The sequence below is a fragment of the Malaclemys terrapin genome, chromosome 1 (genome assembly GCF_027887155.1).
Source record: "Malaclemys terrapin pileata isolate rMalTer1 chromosome 1, rMalTer1.hap1, whole genome shotgun sequence".
Taxonomy (NCBI): Eukaryota; Metazoa; Chordata; order Testudines; family Emydidae; genus Malaclemys; species Malaclemys terrapin.
The window spans coordinates 242,902,830-242,922,512 of NC_071505.1; the positions used below are offsets into that span (position 1 = coordinate 242,902,830).

Here is a 19,683-nt window from a genome sequence, read left to right on the forward strand (position 1 = left end):
CAACACAGCCTGTATTGGCTGACCTTCAGGACACAGCATATGGCTCAATAAATTTACTCAGGTTTATATTTCAGTAGGATGATTATGGGATATAATGAGATGGTATGGAAGGCGTTTAATTTTATGACACAAATCACGTAAAAAAACAAATGATGGAAAAAAGTTAAGTATTGGGGTGAGGTGTTCTGATTTAATATGATACATATCAATAATATAAGGGTACGCATGGCATTGGATGACCATGTTTTGAGAAACCAACATTAAAAATTCTAAATATAGTTTTGTCACAGTCATACACAGATCCATAAGCTTATGGGTGGGCAAATTCTATATGTCACAAAACAATGAGGCCCTCTTCAGAGACCAATAAAGTAATAAATACATTTTTAAAACCTCTTTACCTGGAGTATGTGCTGGCTCCTGCTTGAATAAGGGTTGGCATAACAGCTATAAATAAACCAAGCTGTACATCCTGCATTACCAGCATACCAAGTAGTACACTACTGTAATCAATATCACCTGTTTGTCAGAAAAAGAAGCGGATAAAAATGTAGCTTGATGCAGATGAAACATTTAATGGTATCTGTAACAATGTTAGTAGTAACCGTATATCTCGAGACTTCTTCATTGACTGAAGTTACAGAATACAGTGTTATACTTTATATTTTTTAAATCAACTATGGCAATCTAAATATGGAAATAATTATAAGCCATTTACAGGAAGCTTTTATCATGGATTAAAACTAAGTTTTTTGTTAAAGCCAGCTGATTAGTTATTGGGTATATCATTTCTATTTTGTCAGCTAAGATGCTGTAGAACAGGGGTCTCAAACTCCCGGCCTGCGGGCCATCTACAGCCCTCGGAGGCGAGATGGGAGGAGAGACACAGGCAGACACGCTGCAATGTCCACTGTAGGCGTCACCCCCATAGCTCCCATTGGCTGGGGGAGAAGGACAGAGATATCATCATTAGTTGCCAGGCAGAGTCAGCCATGGAGGCAGCATCATTAGTTGCCTGGCACAATCAGCCATGGAGGCAGCATCACTTTTTTCCCCCACAATGAATATAAACAAGTCAAAATACCGAACACAACTATCTGATGCACACCTTCCTGCAATCCTAAAGGTTTCAACTGCTCAGTCACTGAGGCCAAACATCAACAAACTGACAGAACTGAAGCGTTGCCAGGTGTCTGGCAAACACTAAAAACTCTCTAGCAGGTGAAGAATTGTAGAAAGTTGTATGACAGCTTTATTATTTCTAAGAAATTCAAAATAAAACATTTTCTTTTCTGAACACCATCTTCAGTGACATTATTGGCCCACTGGAAGGATTTGAGGACTGGCACTGGCCCTAAGGCAAATTGAGTTTGAGACCCCTGCTGTAGAATGATAGGCACAGAAACCTGATGAATAGACCTAGCATGCATAAAATATTTCTTAAGTTTCATGCAATGGGGTGTGAATAAACCTATATCAGTGTCCATTAAGGAGAAGTGCAGTTTCTTTCTTAATTACAATAGACCTTTGGGGAAGAAGAAAGGAGGTGGGCAAAAAGCTTATGGAGGCAAAAATATTGGGGGGGAAAAGGAGCCGTTACATAAGGTACATTTCTCCTCTGAAATGTGTTCAGGTAAAATTCTTCTGACTTTCCATATCTATTCCATATGTGCATTCAGAATCATACCTGCTTCTTTAGTGATAAAAATAATGTTGCTTTTCAGTCCTGTTAGCACCGTGGAGCCAATACAACTAAGAGATTGAGCTGCATTCTATTACTTCTTCTGTATCAGAATTATTTGTTAATTTCTGATCAGTTACATCTACACAAACCCATTGATAAATAACCATACTAACCTTTCTGTAAACTGTTGTTCTTCCAGATGTGTTGCACATGTCCATTCTAATGTAGGCATGTGTATGCCCTAAGCACAGTTATTGGAATTTTTTCCCCTACTGGTATATGTCAGATTGGCTCGAGCACCCACTGGTGCTATATGCTCATAGCGTCAGTAAAAGGACCCTGCTGACCCTGCTCCACCTCAGTTCTTCTTATCGACTGACTCCAACAGAGGGGTAGGAGAGTGGGTTTTGGAATGGACATGTGCAACATACCTTGAAGAATAGTTACAGAAAGGTTAGTAACTATTTTTTCTTCTTTGAGGCTTTCACGTGTCCATTCCAATGTAGGTAACTCACAAGCAGTTGTACAGGAAGTGGGCTTGGAGTTCTAGGACAGACTGACTGCAAGACTGCGTGACTGAAGTTGGCATCATCTCTAGCCTGCTGGGTGATGCCATATGCACTGACAACTAGGTTGCTGCTCTGTAGATGTCCTGAATAGGGACTTGTGCTAGGAAGGCAGCTGAGGAGGCCTGTGATCTTATGGAATGAGATTAGCAGGGGGTAAGATGCCTGGATGCATGAAATAATCCAGGATGAAATTCTCTGGGCAGAAATGGGAAGACCCTTCATTCTCTCTGCTATTGCTATGAACAGCTGAGTTGATCTGTGGAACAGTTTGGTTCTTTGTATGTAGAAAGCCAGAGCCCATCTAACATCCAAGGACGGTAGGCGCTGCTCCTCTCTGTTCACATGCCATTTAGAGTAGAATACGGATAGGAAGATTGCTTGACTGCAGGGGAATTGCAAAACCACCTTTGGGAAGAACGACAGGTGTGGATGCAGCTGAACCTTATCCATTAAGAAGATTGTATATGGGGATTCCAATGTGGGGATTCCAATGTAAGGGCCCAGATTTCTGAAACCCTTCTGGCAAAAGTGATGGCCACTAAGACAACCACTTTCCAGGAGAGGTGCAACAACAAGCAGGTTGCTAACGGCTCAAATGGTGGACCTGTAAGTTTCGACAAGACAAGGTTTAAATCTCAGGGAGGAATAGGTTTTCTAACCTGGGGCATTACCATCTCCAGGCCCTTGGGAAAATGGATAACCATCTTGAGTGAAAAAAAAATGGACTGGTTGTTGACCTTGGGATGAAAAGATGAAATGGCTGCTAGGTGAACCTTAAACTGAAGAGAGGGACTGGCCTTGTTTCAGCAGTAGAAGGTACTCCAAAATGAGCTGCAGAGAGGGCTGCGTAGGTGGAATTCCCTGTCGGTAAGACCAGCTGGAGAACAGCTTCCATTTTGCAAGGTAGGTGGCCCTGGTGGGGGGTTTTCCACAGCCCAGTAGGACTCTATGGACCTGCTCCGAGCAAGCTTGTGCCTCAGGATTCAGCCATAGAATTTCCAGGCCATCAGATGAAGAGACCTTAGGTTCAGATTGAGCAGGCAACCGTGCTCTTGAGAGATCAGATCTGGGTGGAGTGGAAGCAGTAGCAGGGTCTCCACCGAAAGGCCTCAGAGGGAGGTGAGCCAATGTTGCCTGTGCCATGCCGGGTTTAGGAGAATGACCTGCGCTCGGTCCCACTTGATCTTCATCAGAACCTTCAGAATCAGTGGGGTAGGAGGGAATGCATAAAACAGGTGATTTATCCACGATAACAGGAACGTGTCTGTAAGAGACCCTGGATTGTGGCTTCCCAGGGAGCAGAAACTGATGGCATTTCTTGTTGTTGTGGGTAGCAAACAGATATATAAGGGGAATTCCCCATGGTTGGAAGATGTCCTTTGTGAGGTTCGGTTGGAGGGACCACTTGTGGTGAGAGGAGAAAGACCTGCTGAGGTGATCTGCCAACTGGTTCTGCATTCCTGGAAGGTAGGACACTTCTAAACTGATTGAGTGTGCAATACAGAGCTCCCACAGCCGGATTGCTTCCTGACACAAGGGGGAAGGGTGCGCTCTGCCCTGTCTGTTGGTGTATAACATGGCCATCATGTTGTCTTTGAGAACCAAAATGATCTTGTTTGTAATATGGGATAGGAACATCAGACAGGTGGACCGCCTGGAGTTCCCTGACATTGATATGGAGGGAAAGCTCTTCTTGAGACCAGAGGCCCTGAGTCATGAGGGACCCTAAGAGGGCTCCCCAGCTGAGGGCTGATACGTCGGATACTAGAGATATTGACAGTTGAGGCAGCAAAACAGGTACCCCCGCACATACCATGCAGTAGTTCAGCCACCATGTCAGTGAATCAAGGACCTGAGCGGGAACAGTGAGCACCATGTCCAGGTGATGACGTGAGGGAGACTATACTGCAGCCAACCAGACCTGTAGAGATCAGAGACATAGCCTCATGTGTTGCACTACATATGTGCATGAAGCCATGTGTCCCAGAAGACAGACTCTTTCATGCAGTCGTGATCAGATAGGCCTGGAGGGATCTTATCAGGGCTGTAATTGAACGAACGTGATCATCCGGAAGAATGGCCCTTGCCTGCACGGAGTTGAGAACTACACCGATGAACAGGAATAAGGGTGGATTTCTGGTCGTTTACCAGTAGGCCTAGTGGTTGGAAGGTCGACTGGATGAGACTGATGTCAGATTCACTTGATCTCTGGACCAGCCAGTTGTTGAGATAAGGGAATACATGAACTCCCTTTTTTCTGAGAAAAGCTGGCACTGCTGCCATACATTTGGTGAAGACCCATAGGGTGATGGACAGGCCAAACGGAAGAACCGCAGACTGGTAATGAACTTGGTTCACGACAAATCTTAGGAATCGTCTGTGACCTCAGAAAATCGATATGTGGAAGTATGTGTCCTTGAGATCGAGGGCGGCATACCAATCCCTTGAATCCAGAAAGGGAATGATGGACACCCAGGAGACCATGTGGAACTAAGTTCTTGAGATAGCACTTGAGACAATGCAGGTCTAGGATTGGTCTGAAACCACCCTTGGCTTTCAGGATTAGAAAGTAACAGGAATAGAACACCTTTCCTCTTAGGTGGAACGGAAACTCTTCCATGGCTCCCACCAAAAGGAGGGATTGGACTTCTTGTTCCAACAATTGCTCATGAGAAGGGTCCCTGAAAATGGATAGGGAAAGGGGGTGGAAAGTTGGAGTAGACAAAAACTGGATTTCTACTGTGCTTAGAACCCAATGATCTGAGGTAATGTGGGTCCAGGCATCGAAGAAGCGCAAGAGTTGGTTGGAAAACAAAGGGGCAGCTGGATCCAGTGTTGAGGGGATTGTAATGTTGACTTTGAGTGTCTCACCAAAACAAATGCTTCAAGTTCCCCAAGTGTTTGGAGCCAATCTGTATTGGTCCTGCTGAGGAGGTTGGTGGAGGGGGCCTTCATCTGAACCTCCTGCTCTTCCTCCTCTGTTGATCTTGCCTTGCTGGCTGGGCAAAGTAGAGGCCAGTCTGTTAGGGCCTGTTGTGCTTTCTGGATACAGCCGGGATATCATCGGCAATCCCTTGATTCTCTACCACAGATATACATATGGGTCCTGAGATGATTCAGGAGCCCTATCTTAGAACCACAGATCCACCTACAGTAGGTACAAACATTTCTTGGTAGGTCAGCTGCCTGCTGGGAGAAAGTTCTCTTTTTCCTTCCTTCTCTCTCTCTTTTCAGCTTTAAGGGCATGGGATACAGATCAAAGATTTCAAGGTCACCTTAGAGTCTTTAAGGCTATCTAGTCTAGTGTCCATTTGCTCTGAAAAGAGCATGACCCTTCAAAGGGGAGGTTTTGAAGGATTTGTTGCACCTCATGCAGAAACCCTGAGGACTGCAACCACAAGCTCCTGTGCATGGTTACAGCTGTGGCCATTGATCTGGCTGTGGAATCTTCCCTTCCTCGACAAAGGATGAGAATTCTTGCCTAGATGCCTGGGAGAGCAAGTCCTTAAATTTCAGCACAGACTCCCACATATTAAAATCATAGCAGCCTAGCGAGGCTTGCTGGTTCGCTGTGCTAGTTGTAGAAGCCCGTGGAGTAGGCCTTCTGATCAAAAAGGTCCAATTTCTTTGGGTCTTTTCGCTTTGGACATGGACCCTGCTTCACCCTGTCAATCCCTTTAATTGGCAGCCACCACAACCAGGGACCCTGGGGGAGAGTGCAAGGAAAGGAACTTGTACCCTTTAGCTGGTACAAAATATTTCTGTTCTGTATGTTTCACTGCAGGAGGATGGAGGGAGGTAGGGGTTTGTCACAGTGCCCTGACTGGGTCCATAATGGCCTCGTTAAGTGGTAGAGCCACCCTAGAGGGGACCGCCGCCAAAATATCTAAGAGACTATGTATTGTCTCCTTGACCACCTCTGCTTGTATTCCCAAGTTTGAGGCTTCCCACGTTAACAAATCCTAAAATGCCTTGTGGTAGGGACATCCCTGCTGCCACCACTGCCTTGTCTGGGGAGGATGACAAAGAGGCTATGACAGCAAGGAGCCTCCGTCACTTCCTCAATGTCAGCAAAGATCTGCGGTACTTCTTCCTGCCTAAGAAAAACTCGGGGGAGTGGTGTCAGCAGGGCCCTTTATACCAGTGATATGAACGCGTAGCACCAGAGGACACTCAAGCCAACCCGATGGATACTAATAGGGGAAAAAAATCCCAGCAACTGTGCTCAGGGCATGCACACACCTACATTGGAATGGACACGTGCAAGCACTCGAAGAAGCACAACAGGTTGCACAGTTGTCAGTGAGGTTCTGCACCAAAAAATTAAAAAAATTCTGCACACAATATTTTAAAATTCTGCAAATTTTATTGGTCAATAAATAAATATGGAGGCTCCAAAATGGCAGTGGGGAGCACAGGCCACTGGGTACATGGAGGTGGGCAATCACCCTGCAACTCTTCCCCCCCAGCCCTCAGTCCCAGGACATGGACTCAGCAGTGAGGCTGCACCTGACCTTGACACAGCGCAAGGCCTGGGCCTGCCCCAGAAACACCCCGGGAGCCCTGCCCCTCTGCGCAAGATGCACAGGTGTGGGCAGGCAGGCTGAGCCCGGCAAAATCCAAGTGTGGAGGGGCTTAGTGTGGTGGGAGCAGCTCAGTTTGGTGTCCAGGTATGGGGGGGGTCTGGATGCACAGAGGCTTATTGAGGGTTCCTGGTGCAGGGGTAATGGGACTCTCCAGGGGGTCAAGGTGAAGTTGGTTGGGGATCAGAAGGAGGGGTCTGGGTGTGTCAGGTTCAGGGGAGGGAGGGGGTCCAGGTGCAGGGGGATGGGATTCATCAGGATAGGGGTTTGAGTGCGGGGAGCTCAGCAGGAGGTGGCTTGGGTCCAAGGGTGGGGGTCTGGGTGCAGAGTAATAGAGCTTGGTGGGGGGTCTGGGTGCAGGTGGGCTCTGAATGCAGGAAGTGAGGCTTGGCATGGGGGATTCAGGTGGAGGGCTCGGTACAGGGGTTCTGGGTGCGGAGGGGTGAGGCTTGGCAGGGGGTCTGGATGCACAGGAGTTGAGCGGACGAGGGAACAACTCCCTATATAGTGACCCCTCACCCCATGGCTGAACAGCGATGGGGGCAGGAAGCGGAGTGTGTGTGCAGAGCTTCCTGCAGCCCGGGAAGGTTTCTGGGGATGGGACTGACCCAAACCCAGCTGCTCCTTGCAAGCCTCCCCTGCCCCCAGCCTAGACAGGGCTAGCAGCTGAGCCAGGTGCAGGGTAGGAGCTACTGGCTGGAGCATCCCCAGCCCTGCCACTCCCCTCCCCACCATGGTGATTTACTTCAGGCACCCGAAGCAGCCAGCAGTGAAGTGACGTGCCCGTGCTGCTGGGGAGGGGTACGTGACCACTCTTGCAGCTTCCCTTTGCTTCCTTGTTAAAAAGTCACTTTTCTGCCGGGACACACAGGCTGTCCCCAGTTGCTGAAACTCTGAGGAGGGCCCCCCTGAGGAGGCTGTCGCCTGTTACTGGAACCCTGCCAGGCCCCCACTAGCTGCCAGCTCCAGTCCCACAGACCCAGAGATTGAAGCAGAAGAGGTCATGGAGGTCTCTGGAAGTCCCGGCTTCCGTGACCTCCATGACATAAACATAGCCTTAGAAATAATAAATGAGAAGTAAACAACAAATTTTGACTCAGAGAATCCAGGTTGACTTGTAGGGCTGGCAGTTTGAAAACAAAACCAAAAAGAATCTTTTCATTTGTAAACTGAGCAAATAATTAAACATGGAATTTACACATTGGCATTTTTACAGTCACAGAGTAGAATTACACTACATGAAGTGTGTAGCAATGGGAGTGCATTTCTTCTAAAAGGAAAAAACTAGAAAATGCAGAATAAGTGCATAATTTAAGGAAACCTTTCAGACTCAGAGCCCTGAAATTTCCATTCATAATTTTCTTAGATATTTATTTAACCAAAAACTATTCACTGATCATGCTGTAGCACATCCACCTATATGAAGCTAAAAGTATTTGGGGGAAAGAGTACATTAGCAGGCCTCAGACTGCAGAAAGAAGGTGCAGGTTACTGGGTCAGGCCTTTCTGCCCTCATGGCAGATTGGTCGTAGCAGTCTTAATCTGGCAATTTAGCATAAACATGAAAATCACCTGTGGCTGAAAGCGTTAAAATCAACATGGGACTCCATTACAGAGGGATGTCATAAAAGAGAACACGACACCTTATACACGATGCTAAATACTTAAATACATGATGCAATTATCTATTAAGATACTTATATTTTGGAGGAAGAGGGCCAGTTCAAACCATACAAAAACAAGCAAGCACCAATGTTCGGTATTATCAAAATAATATTCTTGGCTCCCCATCAAGTTAGTACATTACATAATAACAGCAATGCTCTTTTTTCTATTTTGTCTCATGTCACTAGTATGATGCTCAACCATTTTGAGAATTTATTACAGACATTTTTAATCAGTGCTGTCATTGGGACAATCCATATCTAAATTGCACCTACCTTCTTTATCTCCTCGAGCACTCCCTACAAGGAATCTGGATACTAGGGGTGTGCTGGACAAGGATAAACAAGTAGAAATGAAGACACTCTGTGTTGGTCTAATCTGTAGTAAATGTCCCCATAGTAAGCCAAAAGCAATCATCAGAAGTGTCATGTAACAGGGTCCTTGCAAAGATATCTTCCACACCTTGAGGATAACACACAGTTAGATTTGTATTGTATAACCTGAGGGTTATTCTCTCATTGATGAATGTTACATTGGTTTTCAACGCGAGTAGTAAAAGAGATCTATGGTATAACTTTACAGCCCCAAATCACATGGAAGTAATAGCCCCTCACTACACAGCTCTGCTGAGACAGCACCTGGTAGACTATGTCCAGTGCTGGGTACCTCATTAGATGTATTAGACAAACTGGAGGGAGTTCAGAGAAGAGAAATGAAAATTAAAGGGATAGATGGCTTGACTTGGTAATTGTTGACAAACTGAACTATACGAACACCACGTAGGCAGAGGAATTATTTAGCATGATGCTAGGAGTAATGGGATAAAATAAAGAAAAGGAAAAAAAAAGTTAAATATCAGGAAAAACTTCCCAAATATGAGAGCTACCATGCTTTTTAAGAGAAACCCCACCCCCCAAAATTATTTAAAACTAGACAGGACAAAACACTACAAAATATATTGTAGCAGGTACAACTCAATCCAGCAATGGCAAGGTATGGACTAGTATACGGTTTAATAGGCCTTCATCTTTAACATCTGTAATTTATGAGTGTCTAGTGAATATAATTTATATAATTAAACTGAGATACCCATATCATTGTCCACATATCAATAAAATAGATCTCACTGACTTTGAACCATCAATCTAAAACAAACTTAAGCCATGCAAAATGTGTCTTTTTAACTATTACTGTTATTTGTATTACTGTGCTCGTTTTAATAATTTTGTAACAATATATTTCCAATTAAAATTAATGTATCTTAACCTTATATCATAAAACCAGCTGCAGTTCCTGACTCTCTACATTAACAAGTCAACTTTTCTTTAACATATTTGTCCCTTTTTTGCTGAAGTCTGACTGTCTCAACATATAAATTAGGATATACTAAGATACATGTCTAATCAAGGGCCAACAGGCTCTAACAACACATTTCATCCAGTTCACTTTATGTTGTAAATCCATCATGTGGCGTTTAATACATTAACTATGCCTTGCAGGACACATGCCTGCTTCACAACATTGTGATGTCTACACCTCTACAACTGGATTCAACATCACAATATAATATATTTGGATTTCCCTGCAGTAAATGTGTGTTTTAATTTCCTAGAAATCGTGAACTGTTCTGTGAAAATCAAGATAGATATTAAAATAGGCACTAGGATAACATTTTTTGCATTCTATCTCCTCCTTCACTCTCAGTACCTGAAGAAAGAACCAGAGATATTTCTCTTACTTTTAAAAATCATGGTCAAACTACATTAAAATATATTGCAGACAGGCTTTTAAATGCTGAAATATAATTGATAACTTCAACATCACCAATCAAATCCTGAAATGCAGAAGTTTTAGACACAAATACCTTTCTTAGCCTTTCAGGGGAAAACTCCAGACCAACTAGGAACAGAGTGAAGAACACACCAAACTCTCCTAATGTTTCCACTTGTACAATAGACTGAAAAATAAGAATATAAAATGTTCAGTGTACTAGTCTGCTTACTATAATATAATACACCTCTACCCCGATATAACACTGTCCTCGGGAGCCAAAAAAGCTTACCGAGTTATAGATGAAACCGCGTAATATCGAACTTGCTTTGATCCGCCGGAGTGCGCAGCCCTGCCCCCCTCGGAGCACTGTTTTACCGCATTATATTTGAATTCATGTTATATCGGGTCACATTATATCGGGGTAGAGGTGTATAATCACATCTACATTACTATTTTAGATAGGCAGTACCCACATTGTGGTCTTTGGAGCACTTACTGGTAGTCATATGGTGCTGGCTCTCTTTGTTCACAACTATTTCTGAAGGTGACCAGACTCTCTTTTACAAAGATGACTTACAAACAAGAAGGAACCTGCCTCTTTTTAGGGGCTGTTGCTACATAAAGAGTGGTGAAAAGGGAACAAGAACTGCCTTCAGGAATTGGAGCCACCAGTCACCATTAGGAGACAAATGTCCGGAGGAGTAGAAAAAAATAATGAAGCAGCTGGAGAACATTTCCAGAGGAGAAGGAAACCAACCATCAGGGAAGCAGGTGCAGGCCAAAACAAGGGGACCAGGTGGCAGAGATGCATGTACAGGGTGCAGCAAGGGGAGAGAAAAATAGAACAGATGGTAGGAAGAGATTAAATGAAGAGCAAAAGTAGGTATTAGTTTTTTCATAAGTGATTGAACATTTCACACTAGACAGCTAAAAATACATAAATACTTCCTTGCAGCAACGACAGCAGTTACTTTGAAAAGTGATATTGGCATGTTACGTGACTGGGAACAACGGGGGTGATAGCCTGCGCAATCGCACATAGGTAGTATTCTGCAAGAGAACCTCTCTATTAATAGGTGTTGCACACTATGAAAATTACAGCGGACCCCTGATCTGTTCTAAAACATCTTTATCACTAAACAGTCAAATTTTTGAGCATGTGTCAACTGTAAGTACATAGACTTTTTTTTTTTTAATTACATATTCATTTACTTACCTTCTCTCCAATTTTCAATCCCTCACTTATTGGGCAAAAATCTCTTGGAAACTGAAGTTTTGCATGCTAAGTCTGCAAGTGGACTTTTGCTAAGATTGACAAAACTCATTTCAGCCATTTTTGTTTGTATTCTTCTAGGAATGCATGAAGGAAGTTGAAAACTTGAGTTTAAGACAAGTTTGTTGTTCCTCCAACAGATCATTTTATCGATAGTTTGGTGGGACTTAAAACTATCTTCTGTTCTCTGCTATTGCTACAATGGTCCCTAAACTCCCCCCCTTCTGCTTTGTCCTCACAGTTTACAGATTGCCTGAGACACATGAAGCAAGAGGGAGATAACTAGACAGTCAGTGACAAATTTTATGCTGAGTCTGATTACAAAATACATTTTTTTTTAAAGATTTTATTCTGTGGCTATGCAGAAAGCAAAGAAAGATTTCAAAGCACTCAAGTTTGCAGAGGCCAATGCTGAGCATTGCTGAAAATCCCACCTGTAACATTATCAGCCATCAGTATTTGACAGTGATTATAAATAAATGCACTAATATAATTTTGTTAGAACCTGACAAGTGCATGACTAATTGCATTAAAATTAATTTAAAGGTGAAGAGACCAATGCCATTATTTAGTGGACACGTTGTGTTCTGAAAATGGTCACTGAAGTCAATGGGAGCAGAGTTAAGCCAATGCCAAGTACTTTTCAAAATACCACCCATAAGTTAATTTTCATCTATAAAGTTTTGAATTCTAAAAATGTTCAATGTATTTTGTCTACAAAAGGAATTCATAACAATCCTTGTGTGGTTTGCATTAAATACTTCAGTGTTTGTAAAGCACTTTGAGATCTTTTGATTACAGTTTCATAGATCAATTTTTACTCAACTAATTTCCCATTTTATAGCAGGGGAAACAGACCTAGAACTCCTGTTTACATAGACAAGAATTTCACACAGTGTTTTTTTCTCTTGTGTTTTTGGAAAATAAATGTAAGGTGTTTTTGGCAATAATTCTGACAGATTTAAATTTAAATTAGAGATTCTGAAAGGGCTGAACTTCGTAAATTTGTAAATAAATGCCTATTAATTGCATTTATTGAATATGGATTGATGTCTCCTGAGCTAAATGTACATGAAGCCAAAGGCAGTCCTAAATCACACCTCAGGGGACACATCTCTCTGATGTCTTCATAAGGGAGGGAGCCTCTGCCTAGCTACTATAGTGCTTTGCAGTGCTGAATATTTTCTCTGCCTAGAATTCATTCTGATAGACTCAAGTTGGTGTTCTTCTCTCTGCTATTCAGAAGCGCTGTGGTTGTATCTCTGATCACTCTGCCACCTCTTTGCCTTTCATTGCAGAGAGAAAATGACACAGTGACAGCAAAGTGGAGAAGGCAGATGCCTCTCTTCCCATAGCAACAGCATCATCACTTAATACTTCTCAACACTTAGAAGATTCAGAGCAAGAGAGGTAGATAGAAAATGGAATAAAACACCACCATTGATTAGGGGAACTGAGAGATGTTCTCTCTGCCTCCCCAGACTAGAATCTAGCCTGCCTCTCCCCTCCTCCTACAGGCCACATCCTTCTCAAACTCAGAGGCGATAGCATAAATAAATAAAATTCACTAACCTAAGAATTATTTCACACTATCTTACTCTGGAGAAAGATGACAGATCACAGAAGACTTGAAGAAGAGCTCTATGTAAGCTCAAAAGCTTGTCTCTCTCACCAACAGAAGTTGGTCCAATAAAAGATATTACTTCATCCACCTTGTCTTGCTAATATCCAGGGACCAACATGGCTACAATACTGCATAGATCACAGGAGAGCTCCTGAGTAGGAGCAATTATAATACGGAAAAGTAGAGTTTTATTCCAACTCCACAGGGAAACAATTTCTCAATGTAATTAGCCTAGAGAAAACTCCCTCTCTTTCATTTAAAAAAAAGAAAGTTTCTATCCTTCATGGGAATGGAGAAAAACTTGAAAACATGAATGAATGCTAAAGGATCTGAAATCAGAAGGCAAATACACACCAGACGTAGTCTCTTGAAAATCCTATGATTTTCTGGGGCCTCTCATGATTTTTGAGCAATGGAAGTTGGCAATACTGTAAAACTTTAAAAAAATTGTTAAAGCAACCCTAAAAATGAAGGCAGGCATAAAAAAATAAATAAATACAAGACTCTCACTCTCTTACCTTAATGCTGTTTAATCCTGATGGTCCCAAGAGTATTCCACAAATGATGTACCCAAACATGGTTGGCAATCCTATCATTGTGCACAGCCAGCCACATGGCAAAGATAACATTCCTATGGTCACAATATCCTAGTGTATAAAATTGATTAATATATTAATATAAAAGTCATGAGGAAGTTGTGGTGAAATTAAGGGCTATTCCCAACCTTAAAGTTTAGTGGCAATGTAAAAATAAATGTATATGATATCTTCCATCCACAGAGTTCAAAACATGTTACAGATATGATGAACTGAGCCTCCAAACTCTTACGTAGTAAGCATCACCACCACCACTTACAGATTAAGAAACTGAGGAACAGAGTTGTGTTTTGTAAGTTTAATAGACATTGCCTGTTTTTGCAATTGAGATGATTAAAAAAGTAATTTTTTTTAACCTGTAATTGATGTTTCTGTATATTAGACACAACTCTGGAAAGCTGCTCTCAGCACACAAGTCAGAAAGAAAGATCTGACACACAGATCAGTCAGTGATATGCCAAAAGTTTTGGCTCTGAGGACTTTTAATCCTGCCATGTCTCTCTTGACCTTCCCAAATGAAGCTTCCATAAGAGAGAAATACAAGGAAATATTAAAGGAAGAGCTAAATCCATAATAATAAAAAGTATCAGTCAGAAGTAGCTCATACTCCAAAATGAAAAACCAACCAACTGTAGTAAAAAAATTCAAAATGAACAACAAAAATGCTAATGAACCATGTATATCAAAGAATTAATATCTGCAATACTATGAGAGACCTTCCAAACTGGCGTTATCCAAAATACAAAAACTCATTTACATATAAACATTCTAATTTCTGCAATTTCTGGATTCATCAGTCTGGAATATGTCCCTTACAGGAGAGAATGGCGGGGGTTCATGTAGCAAAGTCTTCAGACAACTGATCTCAAAACCGGCCAAAAATGTGGCAAAAACAGCTCAGTAGATATATTAAGTGTTGGTCTGGTGAAAAAGTATAGAAAAGTCTACAGGTTTGCATCTCTAATTCTATCCAGGACTCCCCTCTCACATCCCAAAAAGGAGGCGGTCACAGGCTTTCATACTACAAGTTCTAAATCAGATAACCTTTTCACCTTTCTTTGCCCATTTCTTTCTTCTAATAATTTAGCTAGAGAAAAACAAAGGAAGTGTTATGTCTCCTACCGGAAAGTGAACAGACAGAACAGAGTTTCGTACGTCTTGCAAAAGATTCTGCAGCACCACCACAGATTCATTGGAACTGCAAACTGATCTGAAGATTGAGGGTCCTGGAACAAGAGAATGCTCTAAGACCCTTTTAGGCAATGGTTCACATTCCTGATGAAAGGGAAATGACTCACTACGAGGGAGGAAACACAAGAAATGTGTGTTGGGAGAGACAGGGCAAGACCAAGAATCCTTTACACCAAAACATCTGGTGCATGTTGACTGGTGGTTCTGCTAGAAACGCATATGATGAGAATAACTGATACAAGTTTTCCAGACTGGTATTATTAGATTGCCGAAAATTTTGATTTTAAACTAGTCTTAGTATGAACAGTACAAAGGGCTGAAAGAAGACTAGTGTTTTTGCCTTGTCTGAAGAAATGTTTTAATTTTTTTTTTTTTTAAAGATTTGATTTTAAAAAGTTAAGGGCTGATAATAGTGTTCTGAACATGTAAAATACATTCTTTTCCTTATCTTCAGGAAGATCAAGTTAAGCCCAACACTACGTTTTTGATAAGGGAAGAAGGGTGGAATTTGAGAACTTTTCCATTTACTAGGTCATAATAGACAATACTCTAAATAGATGTATAACAATTTACCTTTATGAAATGGTGATCAGCACGAGGGATGGTTGAATCCCTGGGCTTGGTAAGTATATACTGATTGTTTTGGGAATCAATAAGCATACTAAGACCCAGGTCATCTTCCACTTTTCTTTTTGAAATATTTCTCTTGGAGTCTGCTTCATCTTCTTCCACCCTTAAAACTGCTTCAAAGTTAACACCTCTCACCTGGCAGAAAGAAAGCATTTCTCAGTAGAAAAGTAGATATTCAAGTCTCAGACTGATATTTTTACACAATCTGCTTTTTATATAAAACAAACATATAAACAAGTTCAAATACTGATTAGCTGTTGAGGGTTTGTTGTAATAAAGTTAATACAATTAGGAATTTAGGGAATACAGACACTGATGGGGGCAGGCATGGATGGCACCAGAGTGATGTCAGTGTTGGAAGGGAGGCAGTATGGCCTAGTGTATAATGCACCAGACTAGAATTTAGGAGACAAGGTTCTATTCCTGGCTCTGCCATTGATCTGCTGATTGACCATGGGCAAGTCACTTCACTTGCCCTGTACCTCAGTTTTCCCGTATGTAAAATGGGGATAATACTGATCTTTCTAAAGCGCTTTGAGATTTACAGATGAAAGGTGCTATATAAGCGCTAGGTGTTATTAATTAAAAGTGAGTGTTGAGGACTCTGAACATCTAATGGGCCAAGGGCTACTTCTGGATTTTGTCTCCTTAAGGAGTATTTATTGTACGTGGATTGCACATGACAAAGTCCTATTTGCCTGTTTTATGTGCGATTGCTGTTATCTTGCATAAGAGGCTTAACAGAATTATTTTACTTTCCTTTTTATAAGAACATAAGAATGGCCATACTGGGTCAGACCACAGGTCCATCTAGCTCATTATCCTGTCTTCCAACAATGGCCAATGCCAGATGCTCCAGAGGGAATGAACAGAACAGGTAATCAAGTGATTCTTCCCATCGCCCATTCCCTTCTGGCAAACAGAGGCTAGGGATACCATCCCTATTGTGTTATGCTAGTTGGTTATATTTTTGATAAAAAAAACTTATGTTTAGATTACTGAGTCTCTGTTAATAGTGCTCTTTTCCTTACAAAAGTCTGGTTTGTAGCCCAAGCTGGTATAGTTGCATGTTTTGGTTTAAGAAAAATTACAAGAAAATACTGAATGCTTCTTGCTAAACTGAAGTGGGGACCTGAGAAGGCCTCCGACTGGTACTTTATTCCTTCTCCCCCACTAGCAGGAGCACAGGGAGGAAAAGAGAAAAGAAATCATTGGAGAAAAAGCAGCCATTCAACCTCTTGCCAATAAGCAGGAAGGGGTCTGCAGACAAACCTGGCCTCCTTCCACACAGCCTGATGCCATTAGGCTGTACCACTACTAGCAGGGGTAACAGAACACAGTGCTATTGCCAACTACTCCCTGGTCACTGGTGCCCCTGCTAACCATGACCCCCCATCTACAAGGATGGGCCAGCCTAGAATAGAGAAAAACATAACAGCTAGTTGCTTCCCAGCAGGAGGCCACCATGAAAGAGGCCTAGAGAGGCCCTGGCTCCCTCCTAAAGGACAACTTCCAGTCCCCCATAACAGAACTCATGAACTGCACAGACCTTGCACCAGGAACTGCAAGCCAACAAAAGCCTTTCCCACCAGAACTTCCAAGAGTAGAAGCCAAGGCCAAAAAGCTGCGACCTTATGTTCAGATAATAGAGCCTCTCCAGTCAGTCCTAAGGAAGGCTGATGGAAGGCAGGGCCGGCTTTAGCAAGAGCGGGGCCCGAGTCCTGGGGGCGGGGCTTGCAGCGGGGGGGGGGGACGGGACGGGGGGACCCGCGCCGCGCCGCGGGGGGGGACGGGCGAGCCGCGCCGCGGGGGGGGACGGGCGAGCCGCGCCGCGGGGGGGGACGGGCGAGCCGCGCCGCGGGGGGGGACGGGGGATGGGGACGGGGGAGCCGCGCCGCGGGAGGGACGGGGACGGGGGAGCCGCGCCACGGGGACCAGGCCGGGCCAGAGCCAAGCCGGGCCAGAGCCGCTGGGGCCTGCGGGAACGGGCCGCGCCTCCCCGGAGCCCTTCTCCCGCCCCCACCCCAGCTTACCTCGTGCTGCTGGCCCGCCCCTGCTTCGTCTCAGACTTCCCGCGAATCTCTGATTCGCGGGAAGCAGGGGAGGGGGCGGGGCGTGCAGGGGAGGGGAGGAGGGGGAAGTGAGCTGGGGGCGGGGCGGACAGCTGCAGCGCGGGGCCCAATTCAGCCGAATCGGCTGAATCGGCCTAAAGCCGGCCCTGATGGAAGGCATGGAGAAATGGATGTGTTCCCTCCTCCAACACACACACAAGGTTAACCTGGGGATTGTTTCTTTCCCCCAGTCTCCCACACCCACAGAGACATTGGAAGTAGTCCAAGAGACTGAAAGCAGATGAAGTCCAAGTGGAAAAAAGCCACTGCAAATGCAACAGAGGTGTTTCATGCCCTTACCTTGCACGCTATTGCTTTTTTCGTACTGTGAAACCTAATTTCAAGGGTTCTCCTTCTCCCATTATATTCTCAACAAAAATGGAGAGAAAAAAAAATCAGAAATAAAAATGGAGGCTAATTTTAACAGGGTGAGCCTATATTTTGAGAGCCTAGAGACCCCAAATAACATGGGGCTAGAGGACCCTGAACAGTTATGTCAACATCATGATGTGCAAGTTTGTTCCACAACATAATACACCTCTACCCTGATATAATGCTGTCCTCGGGAGCCAAAAAAATCTTACCGAGTTATAGGTGAAACTGCGTTATATCAAACTTGCTTTGATCCACCGGAGTACGCAGCCCCGAGCGCTGCTTTACCGCGTTATATCCAAATTATGTTATATCGGGCCGCATTATATCGGGGTAGAGGTGTAGTTAAAAGTGGCAATCATATTTAAGAGACAAAAAATATTAGTGATAAGGGAGATGGCTGAGAGAACCTGCTTCCTGGAAAGCAGTCAAAATAGCTCTAAATAAGCAATTTCTTCTGTGGTAATCAGGGGACATGAAAGATACGCAATAAGGTCAAATATTTTAAAGTTGTCACTAAATTACCACTATTTATTACATCTGACAAAAGTAGCATCAATGCAATGCTTTGTTAGATCTAAAAATGAAAGTATATGAATTAAAAAGCAGAATGATTTCTACAATGTCACTTACTGATTTGTTGTCATCAAAGGCATGTTCTTCTATTTCCTCTTCCAGCCTATCGGCTGCTTTCCTAACATCTTCAAGAATTTCATCTAGCATGGACAGGCTTTTATTTTGATGCTGCATGTTCTTAAGGGCTTCAACCTGATGTTTTTCTGCTGCTAAAAGTTCAACATACTCTGTTTCCTCCTGTTGGATTTTACAGCAAATAACAATGAAGTTTTTATTTGATCTTTGAATATGACAACATTTCACCTTATTAACATTTATTTATTTATATTTTTGAAACAAAACATTTTACAAGAATTAGACCTTCATAGCAAATTTTATGAAAATAATTCTACTGAGACTTCAGTTGTTTTTCTACCTTTTATTTGTTATTTGAATAGACTCATCCACCAGTTCTTACAGATGGGTTCCTCTGTTCTTTTACAAAATTTAAAAGCAGTTGGAAAGCTGAGGTCCAGAGGGGACACCATAAGAAACTCTCTAGAAGATATATTAATTCCAATGCCAAGTACAATTGAAAAAAATATACTTTAGCAAGGAAGTTAGAGCATAGTGAAGTAAAAAGTATGACTTCACTAGCTATTACCAAGCAAACAAATATAATGGAAAATATGCTCAAAGTTTTATAAACCTCTACAAAAAACCAGGAAATTGTTAATAAAAGACCACAAGTGTGCAACCATAAACAGAAAAAACATGAACATGTCAAGTGAGCTCAGAAAAAGGAAGATGAGCTTTATAAGCATGCTTTCAAACAACAGAAGTTAGCAGGTAAGAAAACATTTCTTTTTCAAAGATGCATCTGCTAACCCTTAGCTAATCAGAAAAAGTGTTTACACTGAGAAAAAGCATTTTAAATAGAGAACAACATGAAACAAAAAGGTAAGCCTGTGTTTGGTTTGGCTGTGACCTAGAGATCCCTCTGCTAAATAAAGTATCAGATACCAACCAGAGATCCAATTTATAGCACTTGGAAAAA

The 19,683-nt window shown here is 42.8% G+C and overlaps 1 protein-coding gene across 1 annotated transcript in view; it reads right to left on the reverse strand.

The window, feature by feature from the left end:
* The window catches only part of TMCO3 (transmembrane and coiled-coil domains 3), a 62,368-nt gene that overhangs the window by 20,106 nt on the left and 22,579 nt on the right, over positions 1-19,683 (reverse strand). The window contains exons 3-8 of the mRNA XM_054011046.1: positions 18,705-18,884; positions 15,532-15,723; positions 13,690-13,818; positions 10,366-10,458; positions 8,777-8,963; positions 402-519 (exon numbers count right to left, since the gene is read on the reverse strand). Of these exons, the coding sequence (XP_053867021.1) occupies positions 402-519; positions 8,777-8,963; positions 10,366-10,458; positions 13,690-13,818; positions 15,532-15,723; positions 18,705-18,884 (899 nt within the window). The remainder of the gene's footprint in view (positions 1-401; positions 520-8,776; positions 8,964-10,365; positions 10,459-13,689; positions 13,819-15,531; positions 15,724-18,704; positions 18,885-19,683) is intronic.